This window comes from Microcaecilia unicolor, chromosome 2 (assembly GCF_901765095.1).
Source record: "Microcaecilia unicolor chromosome 2, aMicUni1.1, whole genome shotgun sequence".
NCBI lineage: Eukaryota > Metazoa > Chordata > Amphibia > Gymnophiona > Siphonopidae > Microcaecilia > Microcaecilia unicolor.
In genome coordinates, this window is record NC_044032.1 from 174,962,016 (window position 1) to 174,976,199 (window position 14,184).

The 14,184-nt window shown below is 43.7% G+C and overlaps 1 protein-coding gene across 3 annotated transcripts in view; it reads right to left on the reverse strand.

Annotated features, from left to right (window-relative positions):
* Positions 1-14,184, reverse strand: part of SEMA6A (semaphorin 6A) — a 259,483-nt gene that overhangs the window by 120,713 nt on the left and 124,586 nt on the right. For all 3 annotated transcript variants that reach the window (XM_030193516.1, XM_030193515.1, XM_030193513.1), the window contains exon 2: positions 6,941-7,073. In XM_030193516.1, coding sequence (XP_030049376.1) covers positions 6,941-7,040 — 100 coding nt within the window. In that variant the 5' untranslated portion in view covers positions 7,041-7,073. The remainder of the gene's footprint in view (positions 1-6,940; positions 7,074-14,184) is intronic.

Consider the following 14,184-nt stretch of genomic DNA (forward strand, 5'->3'; position numbering starts at 1 on the left):
ACCCACCTCTTTGACATTGCTTTTGACTCGTAACCACTTGTAACCACTCGCCTCCACCTACCCCCTCCTCTCTTCCTTCCCGTTCACATTAATTGATTTGATTTGCTTACTTTATTTATTTTTTGTCTATTAGATTGTAAGCTCTTTGAGCAGGGACTGTCTTTCTTCTATGTTTGTACAGCGCTGCGTATGCCTTGTAGCGCTATAGAAATGCTAAATAGTAGTAGTAGTAGTAGTAGACCTAAATGTTGAGACTTGGGCGTCCTCGAACGTATTATCGAAATGAAAGATGGCCGCCCATCTTGTTTCGATAATACGGGTTTCCTTGCCCCTTCGCAGGGACGTCCTGCGAAGACGTCCTCAGGAAAACTTGGGCGCCCTATTCGATTATGCCACTTCACATTTTATCCAGATGCATGTGCCTGGATATTCAATGCCGATGTCCACACATTGCCTGGCATTGAATATCCAGGAATAAAGCTGGTGACACTGGCTGAAAATTGGGCCCTTACACCCGGATTCTATATGCGCTGAAATCCAAATGGATTCTATAACAGCACATGCAACTTAATTGGCTTAACAAGCCAATCGGCATTGTTAAGAGCACTTAGCAAGCAATAATGAGCACTAATTGACAATAATTAGAATTTATGTGTGCAAATCGCTAAGCGTATTCTGTAATCTTCAAATCCTTGCTCAAAGCCCACCTCTTCAATGTCGCCTTCAGCACCTAACCACTATACCTCTATTCAGGAAATCTAGACTGCCCCAACAGGACATTTCGTCCTTTAGATTGTAAGCTCCTTTGAGCAGGGACTGTCCTTCTTTGTTAAACTGTACAGCGCTGCATAACCCCAGTAGCGCTCTAGAAATGTTAAGTAGTAGTAGCAGTAGTAATGCAGAGCGCCTAAATATTAATGCGTGCGGGCAAAATGGGGCATGGTTATAGGTGGAGAAATGGGCGTTTGAAGGGCGTTCAAGGGTTATAGAATATGGCCCAGTGCGCCTAAATCTATGTGCCAGGATTTACCCTATGTTTTCGTTGGTGTAAATGCATACATGTAGTTTTAGATGCTAGGATGCCAACTAAGCATATTCTATATACCACGTGATTTTCAAAACTCAGATTTGAGACGTTTTATCTTCAGTGCATCCACATGAGAAGGAAGCATGTTTGGGGGCGGGATTTGGGCGTTCCCAAAACTTGTTTTTCTGCCATAATGGAACAAAGCAAAAACGTCCAGGGCTAAAAGTTAGATGTTTTGGTCTAGACCTGTTTCAATCACGTCTAAGTCACAAAAAGGTTCCCTAAATGATGAGAAGGCCACTGAAGGGACTAAAACATGACCCCCCTTACTAACCCAGTGATCACTGATCCCCCTCTCACTTTCCAAAGATGCAAAGAAGCAGTACATATCAGCCTCTATGACAGCTTCAGATGCAATGACCAGTCGTATTAGAGAAGCAAGCAGATCCTTGGAGTAGCCTAGTGGTCGGTGCAGTGGACTGTAGAGAAGGGGACCCAGGCCCATATCCCACTCTAACTGGTACACTTATGGTGGAAAGTGTGAGCCCTCCAAAACCCACCAAAAACCAATTGTAACTACATATAGGTGACACCTGCAGGCATAAGGGCTATTATAATGGTGTAAGTTGGGTACAGTAAGTTTTTGGTGGGTTTTGGAGGGCTCACTATACAATATAAAGGGTAATGCTGAGATTTGTACCTCAGAGCTTTTATATAAAGTCTACTGCAGGGCTTCCTACAGTGCCCCACTGCTCTGCTGGGATATCTGTGTGGCCAGTCTACTAAGAATGCTGGCCCCCATACATCCCAATGGCTGTTGTTTTGTGCATTTTTCCCTTGGATTATTTTTTTCCCGAAAATGGTCCTAAAAGATAGACGCACTGAACACAAAAATGTCTAGCAAATGGGCATTTTTGAAACAAAAAGTTGGATGTTTTCCTGGTTTGAAAATAGCCATATTTGCTACTTGATTTTTGGACCTTTCTTGCAGAACATCCAATGTTTAGGTCTTCAGTCTGTGTTAAGAATTTTCAATGTTTTAACTGTAACCCAGTTTGAGAAACTTGTACGTAAGATGGTCAAGAAAATCAAATAAATAAATACATACATACATAAAAATATTTCTTGAAAAATTAACCTGCCTGCATTTTTTATTCTAACACCGTTGTTTCTGATCATCCCACCATTCCTCTGTTTTCACAAATGTTTTTATGTCTCATACCTTTATGAAATAAGGCAAAGGTGTGTGTATCTCGTACTACAGACACACCTTTGATTTAAAAGCTTTCCCCGGTTGAGGTTCCTCTTTAATGGTATATGCGGTACTCAGAACCTGGCTCTATTGCAGTTTTCCAGCGTTGTGGGTTCCCCAGCAGCATCCCAACATATTTAGAACAATGGCTCTTAAATCATGTCCAGGTGGCCCGCAGACAATGTTGGGGATGATTCAGTGTGGTTTAAGTGGGCAGAAGATAATTCAGTTGCTTGGTTTGATATCTGGATACTAATATTTAATATCAACCTGGTATGTGGGTATTGGTATTGAGTATCAGATTGGTATGTGGGTACTTTTATTGAGTGTCGGTTTGGTATGTGAGGTAATTAAATTTGCCAATGACACAAAGTTATTCAAAGTTGTTAAATCGCAAGAGGATTGTGAAAAATTGCAAGACGACCTTATGAGACTGGGAGACTGGGCATTCAAATGGCAGATGATATTTAATGTGAGCAAGTGCAAAGTGATACATGTGGGAAAGAGGAACCTGAACTATAGTTCTGTGATGCAAGGTTCCACATTAGGAGTCACCAACCAGGAAAAGGATCTAGGAGTCATCATTGACGATACTTTGAAAACCTGTGTTCACTGTGCTGCGGCAGCAAAGAAAACAAATAGAATGTTAGGTATTATTAGGAAAGTAATGGAAAATAAAAACAAGGATGTTATAATGCCTTTGTATCGCTCCATGGTGCAACTGCACCTTGAATACTGTATGCAATTCTGGTCACCGCATCTCAAAAAAGAAATAGTGGAATTAGAAAAGGTACAGAGAAGGGCGGCAAAAATGATAAAAGGGATGGGACAACTTCTTTATAAGGAAAGGCTGAAACAGCTTGGGCTCTTCAGCTTGAAGAAAAGAAGACTGAGGGGACATATGATAGAGGTATATAAATGTCATGTCCCCTACCTCAATGCAAGCGGTGTCCTCGGGCTGCGCGGGGTCCCATCGACACGCACACGTGACTGGTACAGCCCTGAGCCATGTGTGTGTAGTTCTTCTCTGGCTGCAGGCTCCTTGATTTCTTTGCTTCCATGCACCTGGGTCTGCTCTCTCGCTGCCTAGCTTCCAGGCTCCTTGATTGCTTTGCTTCCATGCACCTGGGTCTGCTCTCTCTCTCTCTCTGCCTGGCTTCCCTTGCTTCTCTCCTATTGGTTTTCCGGTTCCTCCTTCCCCTGCTCTTGTCCTATGGCTGTGCTCCTTCTCCCTGCCGGTCCCTGCTGATGTCAGACACCAGCACTTTATCAGCTGAGCTCTTCCTGGACTCTGTGCTTCGGCTTCTACTTTGGTAGGTGTTACTTGCTCAGTAGTTTGCTTCTTCTCTACTTTGCCCCTCGTTGCTGACTTTGCCTGTACCTGGATTACTCTCTTGCCTGCTGCCTGCTTATTGACTTTACCTGTGCCTGGATTACTCTCTTGCCTGCTGCCTACCTACTGACTTTGCCTGTACCTGGATTACTCTCTTGACCTGCTGCCTGCCTGGCCTATACGTTCACCACCCCGCTTCCAGGTCCGTCTCATAAGTCCTGCAGGCCGCTCGCACCTAGGGGCTCAACCTCTGGGGAACGGCGGTCAGCGCAGGTGAAACCCGGGGTTGTCTGGCCGCCAAGCAGAACCTGGTCAAAGTACTGGGCTCAGCAGCGCTCTACTTGGTACAAGAGCTCACAAGTCTGACAATAAAATACTGAGTGGAGTGGAACGGGTAGACCTGAATCGCTTGTTTACTCTTTCCAAAAATACTAGGACTAGGGGGCACGCAATGAAGCTACAATGTAGTAAATTTAAAACAAATCAGAGAAAATATTTCTTCACTCAACGTGTAATTAAACTCTGGAATTCGTTGCCAGAGAATGTGGTAAAAGCAGTTAGTTTAGCGGGGTTTGAAAAAGGTTTGGATAGCTTCCTAAAAGAAAAAGTCCATAAGCCATTATTAAAATGGACTTAAAATCCACTGCTTATTTCTGGGATAAGTAGCATAAAGTGTATTGTACTGTTTTGGGATCTTGCCAGGTACTTGTGTCCTGGATTGGCCTGTCAGAAATAGGATACTAGGCTTGATGGACCTTCGGTCTGTCCCATTACGGCAACACTTATGTATTTATATATACTTATGTGGGTACTGGTATTGAATAGCAGCTTGGTATGTGGGTACTTTTATTGAGTATCAGTTTGGTATGTGGGTTAACTAAAGACCTGGATATTGAATACTGGTGCCCAGACATGGCCCAATACCGAAAATCTGGGTGTAATTTATCCAGTGGCCCCCAGTTGCTTAAAAAACAAAACAAAACGCTGACTGCCACTGGCTAAATATTGACCTATGTGGGCTTTTTATTTTCCCCCAGGCTTAACAGTGTTTGCAAATAAGCCTGTTTCTTAGCCAAGATTATGGAAAAACTTCTTCCGAATATCATGTGGACATTCTGCAAGTCAAACCTGCCTGCATTACCCAGACAGTAGGATTTGAGAATCACTCAAGCTTAGAGCTAAAATAGTTGTAGCAAATAAACAGAGCGTGCTTTCAAAAATGTTAAAAAAAAAATCTTTCTGTGCAAAAAATGAGATAACCAACAAAGAAAAAAGGTAGGTGGGGGAATCTTGATCCTTTTTTTTTCTAATAACCAAATGAATAGTTAGGAGACGTTTTTGGTAGGGCTGCTGTTTTAATAAAGATCAAAGCAAGCTTTGAAGTCTGATAATTAAAAATCAAAGAAAAGGCTGTAAAGAAGGGGTTGATTGTCATAGGTAACAGCGGTTTGTTTTTTCTGGAGGGGGAGAGGAGTGATTTGGCCTCCCCTGCTCACTTAATTAGACAATGCACATTATTTCTAAAGTGTGTGGTGTCCTGACCTAAATACATTATTATTAGTGGTTTTAAAATTCCACTTACCAAAGACTTAGTCAGGGCGGGTCTCACAGCTGTGGCAGATCAATCTCTAATAAAAAAAAAGATTTGGAGTGCTGGAGAACATGGACTTGTCTGCAGTTCATGGAGGATTCTTCACTGACCTTCGGGCCCCTTTCTGTAAGCAACACTTGATCATCTGCACAGCTTAAATTTACCTGTGCAGAATGTTCAGAGAGGTCTAGCATGGCAAACAATGAGTGCGCCAGGAATTAGGGCAGAGAGCATGTAAATACAGTCAAGCTCATGTAAATTAGGTTATTTTTATTCCTCCTCAATGCTCAGAAAAAAGTGCCCAAAACAAAACTGCTTTACCGCTGCAAAAAATAACGCCAGGTCGGAGCAGGCATTGGGGTGTTGAAAAAGATGGTCTCTCAAGATTCTCATGCTTCTCTCATGATACTTTCTGCAAAATCTGCCATTTGGAAGCAGAAGGAAGCCCGTGCAAGCCCTTAAGCATTGGCGTCTGTTTCCTGCAACTAAATATAGCGTCCAAGTTAAAAAAAAAAATGTTAATCGCTTATATTTAAGCAACAGAAAACAGATGCTAATGTGTGCTTCATGTTCGGGTTTTACCAGGCGCATGCTCACAGGAGCCGAGCTTATCGTGGAACTCCTGCGCATGCGCCAAGCACAATCCACCCGTGCCAAAGCACAATCCTCCCGCCAAATTCCCTAATGCCCAACGCTATGAGTGCACCTATATTTGCATCTCATTAGTGTTGAGCATTAGGGCGTTGCTCCAGCATTACACGCGCTATCGGGAAGAGAATGTGTGCTCTTTAAGAGGAATGCACACTCCGCAGCGGGCTTTGATCCCGGTATCCTGGGTTCGATTCCTACTGCAGTTTCTTGTGACCCTGGGCAAGTCACTTTACTCTCCATTGCCTCAGGTATAAAAACTGAGATTGTGAGCCCTCTAGGGACAGAGAAAGTACCTGCAATTGTCCTCTCCCTTGAACTTGATGGTTAAGTGGATTATAAATACCAGAATTAAATTAAATTAAATTAGCAAAAAGTATACACTGTTGACATTCATTCCAGAATGAAAAATAAATTTGGAAAAAAACAACAGCGAGAAGTGCCTTTAGTATATTGGGCCAGATTTATGGTTCAGGTTAAAAATAGGGCAAATACTGCAAGTCAGCCTGCCTTTCCAATTTTAAAATAGTGCAAGGAAAAATATGTGCAAATTGCACTGTGGTGCTTCTGTTAAAGAGGAGAGGGCTTCAGGATTGAGTAACAGGCTTGTAACACTGTTCGCATATGTTTAACCTTGGCTGAATTGTTTTCCTGTGGAATATTTCCCCTCCCGAAACCTCATGAAATTAAATCCATGGGCAAAAGATATGTTATCTGAAAACTCTGTGAGCAAACTCACTTGCAGGCTTTTTGTACTTTACTTCTTTGCCTGCCTTTTGCCCAGGTCCTTAAACCTGGCCATTGCCTTTTAAGGATCTCTTTGGTTGGAGCCAGACACTGCCCTCTGGAATGAGATGGCTTTTGGAGAGGTCAGCAGCTGATCATTCCTGCACTTTGAAGGCCTAGCAAGCTAAAGGAACACCCCTGTGAGCTGGACAAATTCTGAGGATGACCTGGATGACCTGAGAGGTCCCAGGAAAAAAGAGGAGCCCATCAGAGAACAACTGCCACTTTGTAGGCTGACAGCTTCTTCATCAATGGCTGCCTTCTTGAGACCCTACGAGGCACTGAGCGGGCATTCATACTTACAGTTGCCATGCGAAATACTGATTGGCTCAGAGTCTTCTGGGAAACCAGCCCCAGCGAATTGCAGCAGTGTGAGATATAGCAGCAAGGCTTCTGACCTCATAGTAGTTCAGCGAGGGGACGTCTTCACTTCACCCTGTGAGAAACAAAGCATTGCTCTTGTCAAGTTCGATATCAAACTTGTCTGTACAGTGAGCGCTTCACCCACCCAAAGAAACACCAGCCACTTGGTTCTGAGCAGAGCAGGCTATGTGAGGAAAGCAAACATGGCTTTTTGAGAAGTTTTTTGGAGTTTAATTTTGTTTTATTTTTTAAATTTATTGTAGTTCCTGGAAAGTTTTGATCCAGTCTTCTTTATTTAATCTGCAACGAACTGGCCAGGTGTTTTGTGGAATAGAAGTACTGTATAGTATAGTAAATTACCCACTTCACTTACAGGCCTTCTCCTTTCCACAAGATGTTTGATCATGACACTAACTTTATCTGGGAGCTCAGGGCCTGCATGTGCTACTTCCACAGTCAGACAGAGAGACGGTGCAATAGACAAAGCGCTCTCAGCCAAGATACACTATGACATGCTAGACTGAATACTGAGCACAAGCTGCCAACAACAGCGCCTTTTATTTTGTTTGTTTCTAGGTGGGGGAAGGGCAGGAGATTTAGGTGTTTCAGAAAGGTTTATACATTTAATATGATGGTATATGCCACTTCAATATAAGCATGTTATAACGTTATATTGCAAACTGAGTATTGCAGCACTGTGAATCTGGAAGAAACGGATGGTGCAAGCAAGCTACAACATGCTGCTGTGTTTTATAGGCAGAAACCTCTAGCTGCTAGATAAAATGAGCTGCTATACAGCCAACCCACTCCCAATAGCAGTAGAAATAGAGAAACAGTTGGGTCGATATTCAAAGCGATTTAACGGGGCAGAAATGGCTCCTGGCCAGTTAAATCACCTGTTTGGGGCTAGCTGCTAATTTTCAGTGGCACTTAACCTGGCTATTTGGGGGGCGGTCCAGGGACAGAGTTGGCACTTGGCCGGTTAACTGGCCAAGGCCACCACACAAATAGGACTGTATAAAAGTAAGTCCTATCTTTATCCGATGCCACATAGCCAGTTAAGCGCTGAATATTGCACCTAACCGGCTAGGCATCAGCTGGCTCAGCAAACCTGGAAATTCAATGCCAGTATCCGGATATGGCCAGGCATTGAATTTCCGAGTTGAACACCGGCAGGGCTCAGCAAAATGCTGATCACCACTGGCTGAACATTGGACCCATTGAAAAACGATGGCAGATGTAAACCATGTGGCCCATCAATGTCTCTATCTACATATCATCCACTATTTTATTTTTATTTATTTATTCATACTTGTATCCCACAATTATCCAAAAACAAGCTTCGGTTCAATGTGGCTTACATTTAACAGTTGTCAGAGATTACATAGAAACATAGAAGCATGACGGCAGATAAAGGCCAAATGGTCCATCCAGTCGGATCCATCCATCCTCTGTAACCCCTAACTCTTCTTTTTCCTAAGCAATCCCACGTGCTTATCCCATGCCTTTTTAAATTCTGACAAAGTCCTTGACTCCACAACCTCCACCACCCTTTCCGTGAAATAATACTTTCTTAGATTACTCCTAGGCCTATTCCCTCAACTTCATTCTATGCTCCCTCGTTCCAGAGCTCTTCTTCAGTTGAAAAAGGCTCACTTCCTGTACATAAATGCCCTTGAGATATTTAAACATCTTATCATGTCTCCTCTTTCCCTCCTGTCTTCCAGCGTATACATGTTGAAGTTCATAAGCCTGTCCCTATATTTTTTGTGTTCAAGACCGCTTACTAATTTTGTAGCCGCCCTCTGGACCGACTCGTTCATTCAATTTCATTTACAAGGTTGTATGATGCTGTGTTTTACAGTGGTTGGCAAGATAACAGTGCGTATGGAATAGTTTGGGTTTCTTGAGAAGACATGTTCATTTCTTATATGAAAAGATGCGTTACAGTTAGAGGTTGTGTTGTTTAGATATAGTCTTCCTCTCCACCACCCCTACTGAGAGGCCTTTCCACGCATCTACCACCCTTTCTGTAAAGAAGTTTAGTAGACAAACGCCTTCTCTCAGGTGCCCCAAGTTCCACTGCAGATCTTCTTCTCCCACACATTCCTGCTCAAGCACTGTGTTCCTAGCAATGCGCACACTTGCCACTTCCCCCTCCGTCCCGCTTGCAATTGGACCTCTCTCCTGAGACTGCATTTCATATTTGTGGAACTTACTTCCCTTTAAGATTAGGCAACAGCCTACTTCGCGCACGCTAATGTTATTAAAACAAGCCTGCATGCGACGTGAGGGGAAAAGCAGAGCAGGCAATGCGGCGGAGACCAGTGCTGGACAAATGTTTCAGCTGGTGGGGGTCCCCAACCCCCACCAGACAGATCAGGGGCCCCAGAGCCACTGGACCTAATTGGTCAGGTTTAGCGCATAAATAGCTGTCCTGTCTTTATGTGCAAACCCATGGCTGGTTAAGTCTGAATATTAACTTAACCGGTCATGTGCTAACTGGCTTAAAAAAAAAAGGAATTAAAAAAGAAATAGGAATTTAATGCTGAAGCCTGCTCAGGGCCCGACATTGAATTTCTGGTTTCAGTGCTGGCAGTGGACAAAAACATGCTGTCTGATGCCTGCCGAATATCAGCCAGATGGTTATTTGAGCAAGCCTTTCAACAGATTAATACTATCTGGCACTCAAGGGGACCCACCCTCTTCCCTCTATTTCTCTCCCTGCCTTTTCTCAATCTATCCTTTTCCTTTTGAAATTCCCTTCCTTTTTGGTATTTTATTGTAAACCAGACATGCAATGGGCATAATCTGCGATATATTAAACAAAAGTAACCAAATAAAATTACTATATAATACTTCCTTTACTTCTGAGTCTATTCTTTCACCTTCATTCTATGCCCCTCATTCCGGAGTTTCTTTTCAGAGACTTGCCTCCTGCGCATTTATGCCACGATAGGTATTTAAATGTCCCTATCATATCTCCCCTCTCCTGCTTTTCTTCCAAAGTATACAAATTGAGGTCTTTAAATCTGTCCCCATATACTTTATGACTGAGACCACTGACCATTTTAGTAGCTGCCTTCTGGACTGATACCGTCTTGTTTATATCTTTTTGAAGATCTCCAGAATTGTACACAATATTCTAAATGGGGCCTCACCAGAGACTTATATAAAGGGCACGATCACCGTTATCACTATTAGTTATTGATGCTAATTGACACTAATTTGGACTTACACACGCATCTGCCTATGCGCTGTTCTATAACGCTGCAAAACCAAAGTATCTTGTGCACAACCCAAAAGGGGGCATAGCCATGGGAGGGGCATGGGTGAATCAGGGACACTGTTCCCTTTAAGCTGAGTAGGAGTCGTTCACCTACAGTCCTACCACTGGGGAGGGGGGTGCTGTTTCACTATCATATTTTCAATAGTGAAGGACAGGCAAGCTCTGCAGAATTTCAGGGAACCTGCTTGTCCCTAGCAATTTAAAACACAATATTGAAACACCACCCCCTACTGGTAGCAATGCAGTTGGAGGACTCCCACTCAGCTTAGACAGAACAATGGTCAGGGCCATTACAAAACTTTAAGCGCAGTATTAATATCAAGGTTGCGTGCCCACTTGAGTGCCAGGATTTACATCAGGTTTCAGCAGGCATGTCCACATTCAGCACTATTCTATAAACGACAGTCAGCCTGAGTGCTCTTCATAGAATAGTGCTTGGTGTGGATTTTTCCCGTTTTCTAATTTTGAGCATCATTTACTGAATCTGACCCTATATGAGCAGCACTGCTCAAATGTCTAATCTATGTGTATGCTCCAGACAAATATAAGACTTCACTGCACTTCCCATTTGAATATTGACTGCCTGCTATCAAAGTATGGGTGATCGGGGTCAGGTTGCAACCAAGCAGCCTAAAAGATTTTATAGCCAGTCAGCCAGGATGATGGGAGATGATCTTAGTTATATCAGTGCACGTCTGTGACAAAGGAATGCAGACTAGATCTGAGTTTTCTTGCCAATTCTGGGAAAAATCTGTGCCAAACCCAGCTCATGTCTGGCTTGCATGTTTTTGTTCTTGCACCTAGCCAAGAAGGATCATAGGATTTCAAATGCAAGAGCCCTCCCTTTTCAGCTCACCACTTTCAATATGGCTGAAATAAAGACACAGATAAAGCCCAGACAGAGTATATGAAGCACCGCACGTTACTGGAACCAGGATGAGTGAGAGTAGGAGAGAAAACCCCTTTGCATGGAGGCAAGATGGAGGGAGGGAGACTTCTGGTGTCATGTTACTCAACTAAACCAACAGTGGTAATATTCATTCCAGATTACTAGTGGGAGACAAACTGAACCTCACCACTGTTCATTGTGTCAGTGCACACCGCAGGAGAGAGCAAGCAATCTTTGCTAGAAACTGAAGTGCACGTTGGTTTTCCCTCCTGAAAACAGGGAAGTAACCAAGACTCCATCATATAAGAAATCTGCAGTATGTCATACCCAGTTTAGATTACATAGTATAGGTCACTGATTCACAGAGGCGCCTTTAAATTACTCTTCATATTGAATTGCACACACTGGACACCTTTCATATGAATTGCCAGTTCCATACAGTCACTTGTATACACACAAACCCCCTAATCAAAATCACACTGGCAGTCCATTTGGTCTTTGGCCCAGAGGAGTAGCCTAATGGCTAGAGCAGTGGGCTGAGCAGCTTGGAATCTCACTAACACACCTTGTTCCCTCTGTGGCCTCAGGCTTTCAGGATATCCACAATGAAGACATATACAGGAGGCGATGTTATAAAGTCTATTCTGCAGGTATACCCTGGTTTATTTTATATAATTGCCCCATAGTATACACATGTAAAAGCGCAGCTGGTGATGAGAAAGTGTGTACTGCTATTCAACCTGCATGTAGGCATTCCTGGGGGTTGTAGTTGCAGAAAAACACAGGTGGCGTCACAAAGTAGATGCCTAGTTTATAAAATGTACATGTATACAAATACTTCACATGCGTACCTTTACATCTACTCCCAGGCAGGTATAAATGTACACAGGTGCATTTTAGGCATGCTTTCTGCAGGGTTTTGTGACGCTATTCTACAAAGACAAATAGATCCTTATAAGCCTTTTTAAAATAGCCCAAAAATAGGACCCCATGTGTACTTTCTATCAAGGTGCTTGGTTGTAAGATTACCCTTAGAATTTGCATGCAAATCTCTCATATATATTCACTGTAAGCAGGAGTGGACTGACAGGGATATGGGCCCCCCGGGCAATAAGAGGGTCCTGGGCCCCCCATCTCTAAGTCCCATATCCTTTCCCTTCTGCCCCTGGGTCCCACATCTCTTACCCCCCTCCATCCCCGGCATTCCCCCCCTTTATTCCCCCGTCCCCAGGTCCGGCACACCCCTTCTCTAACTCTCTGGGTCCGGTTCTCCCCCTCTCTCATCCCTACCCTCTGTTTACCTCAAAAATCCTTTCTCCATACAGGGCCGACCCCCCTGCTCCGCCACCTTTGACCCCCCCCCGTGCCTCTGCTGCCGCCGCTGCCCCTCCCCCACTGCCAAGTACCTTTGCTGACAGGGGTCTCCAACCCTCGCCAGCCAAAGTTCTCTTCAGCGCCGGTCTCAGGCGCTTTTGCTGATCTGTTTCTGTGAGTCTTGACTCCTGATGTCCTGATCTGTTTCTGTGAGTCAGGACTCACAGAAACAGATCAGTGAACGCGCCGGAGACTAGTGCTGAAGAGGACTTCGGCTGGCGAGGGTTGGAGACCCCTGTCAGCCAAGGTACCTGGCGGCGGGGGAGGGGCGGCAGCGGAAGGGGGGGTCAAAAGTAGAGGGGGCCAGGGCTAAATCTGTGGGGACCCACGCCCCCATGGCCCCACCTAGCTATGCCCCTGTTCCTCCCCCTTGCTTTCAGTCAAACAGCACACATATCATTTGCATCTTTTTACGGTTGAGCATCAGGGAGCTATTTTTCTGCATGGCTTCTGCGGTATTGATCGGGGACTGTTCCAGAAAGCACCAGAGTGTTCTGGCGGCCCATCAGTACCTTTAAGAAAAATGTGAAGGCATATTTGTTTGCTCAAGCCTATTTGGGAATTGTTTGAGTAGTGAGGAGCTGAGTACTGCCAGGAAGTATTTTCTTAATATATATATTCTTTTATATAATGAAATTAGTCTGTTCTATGCTGCATTTTGTTGCTTTATGTGTGTATTTTGTCAACTGCCTAATTAATAGGCGAGTTACAAATGAAGTAAATAAATAAATAAATATGCTTACATTTGTTTTCTGTCTTTCTCTCTGGTAACTTTCAAGCAGCACAAAACATTTTCTTTCTTCTCTTTCATCTCACCCACCACAAAACAAGCAAGAACCAGCTGCCCATAACTTGAAAGTCCCTCCACTTCTCCCCCACCTTCTCCTTCCCCCAAACCTCAAAAGTCTTTGAGTCAGGCCTGACCTGCACCCACACCGTGGCAGGTTTGTTCATGCTTACTGCTTACAGTGTGTGAAAAATCTCCATAGGTTGAAGATAAAAAGAACAAGCCAGCCTCCGGAGACAATAAAATAACATTAAATGGGTAGCTAAGACATTCCAGTCAGATTTCACCCCAGGTGTTAATCTACACGGAGAATAAAACGTAAAGCTCAAGATGTAGTTTCATCAGCAGCAGCGCTGCTCATATTTGATGTTGCCTGCAGAAGATTATTTTTTAAAATAAAGTTATTTTGCAGCAGCTCATCAATCACGTAAGATTCATGTGCGGAAAGTCAAACTTTGTCACCTCCGTTGTCTCTGAAAGTTAATTTGGCACAGTGCATGTTCTTGGCAACACTATTTAATGTTAGGTACACTATCTCTTTTCTCCATGCCAAAGAAAAGAAAAGTGTCAACAAAAGTCCAGAGCAATGCAGCTCAGCTTCTAACTTCACCACAACAGCTGTTCTTTCCTGCATAAAAATGAGTGCGACTCCACCAGTATCATGACCAGCACATGGCAAGCTTTTACCTGACATTAGAGTTTTGACTTAAAACTGAGCTTTCATGTAGGCAGGGGAACCATACTTAAAGCCAGATTACCACTGCTGCTTATCGAAATGTCAACCCTAGCTGACACATGGGAGTAATTTTATAACAAGACACTTATGTCAAAAATGTACCTATTTT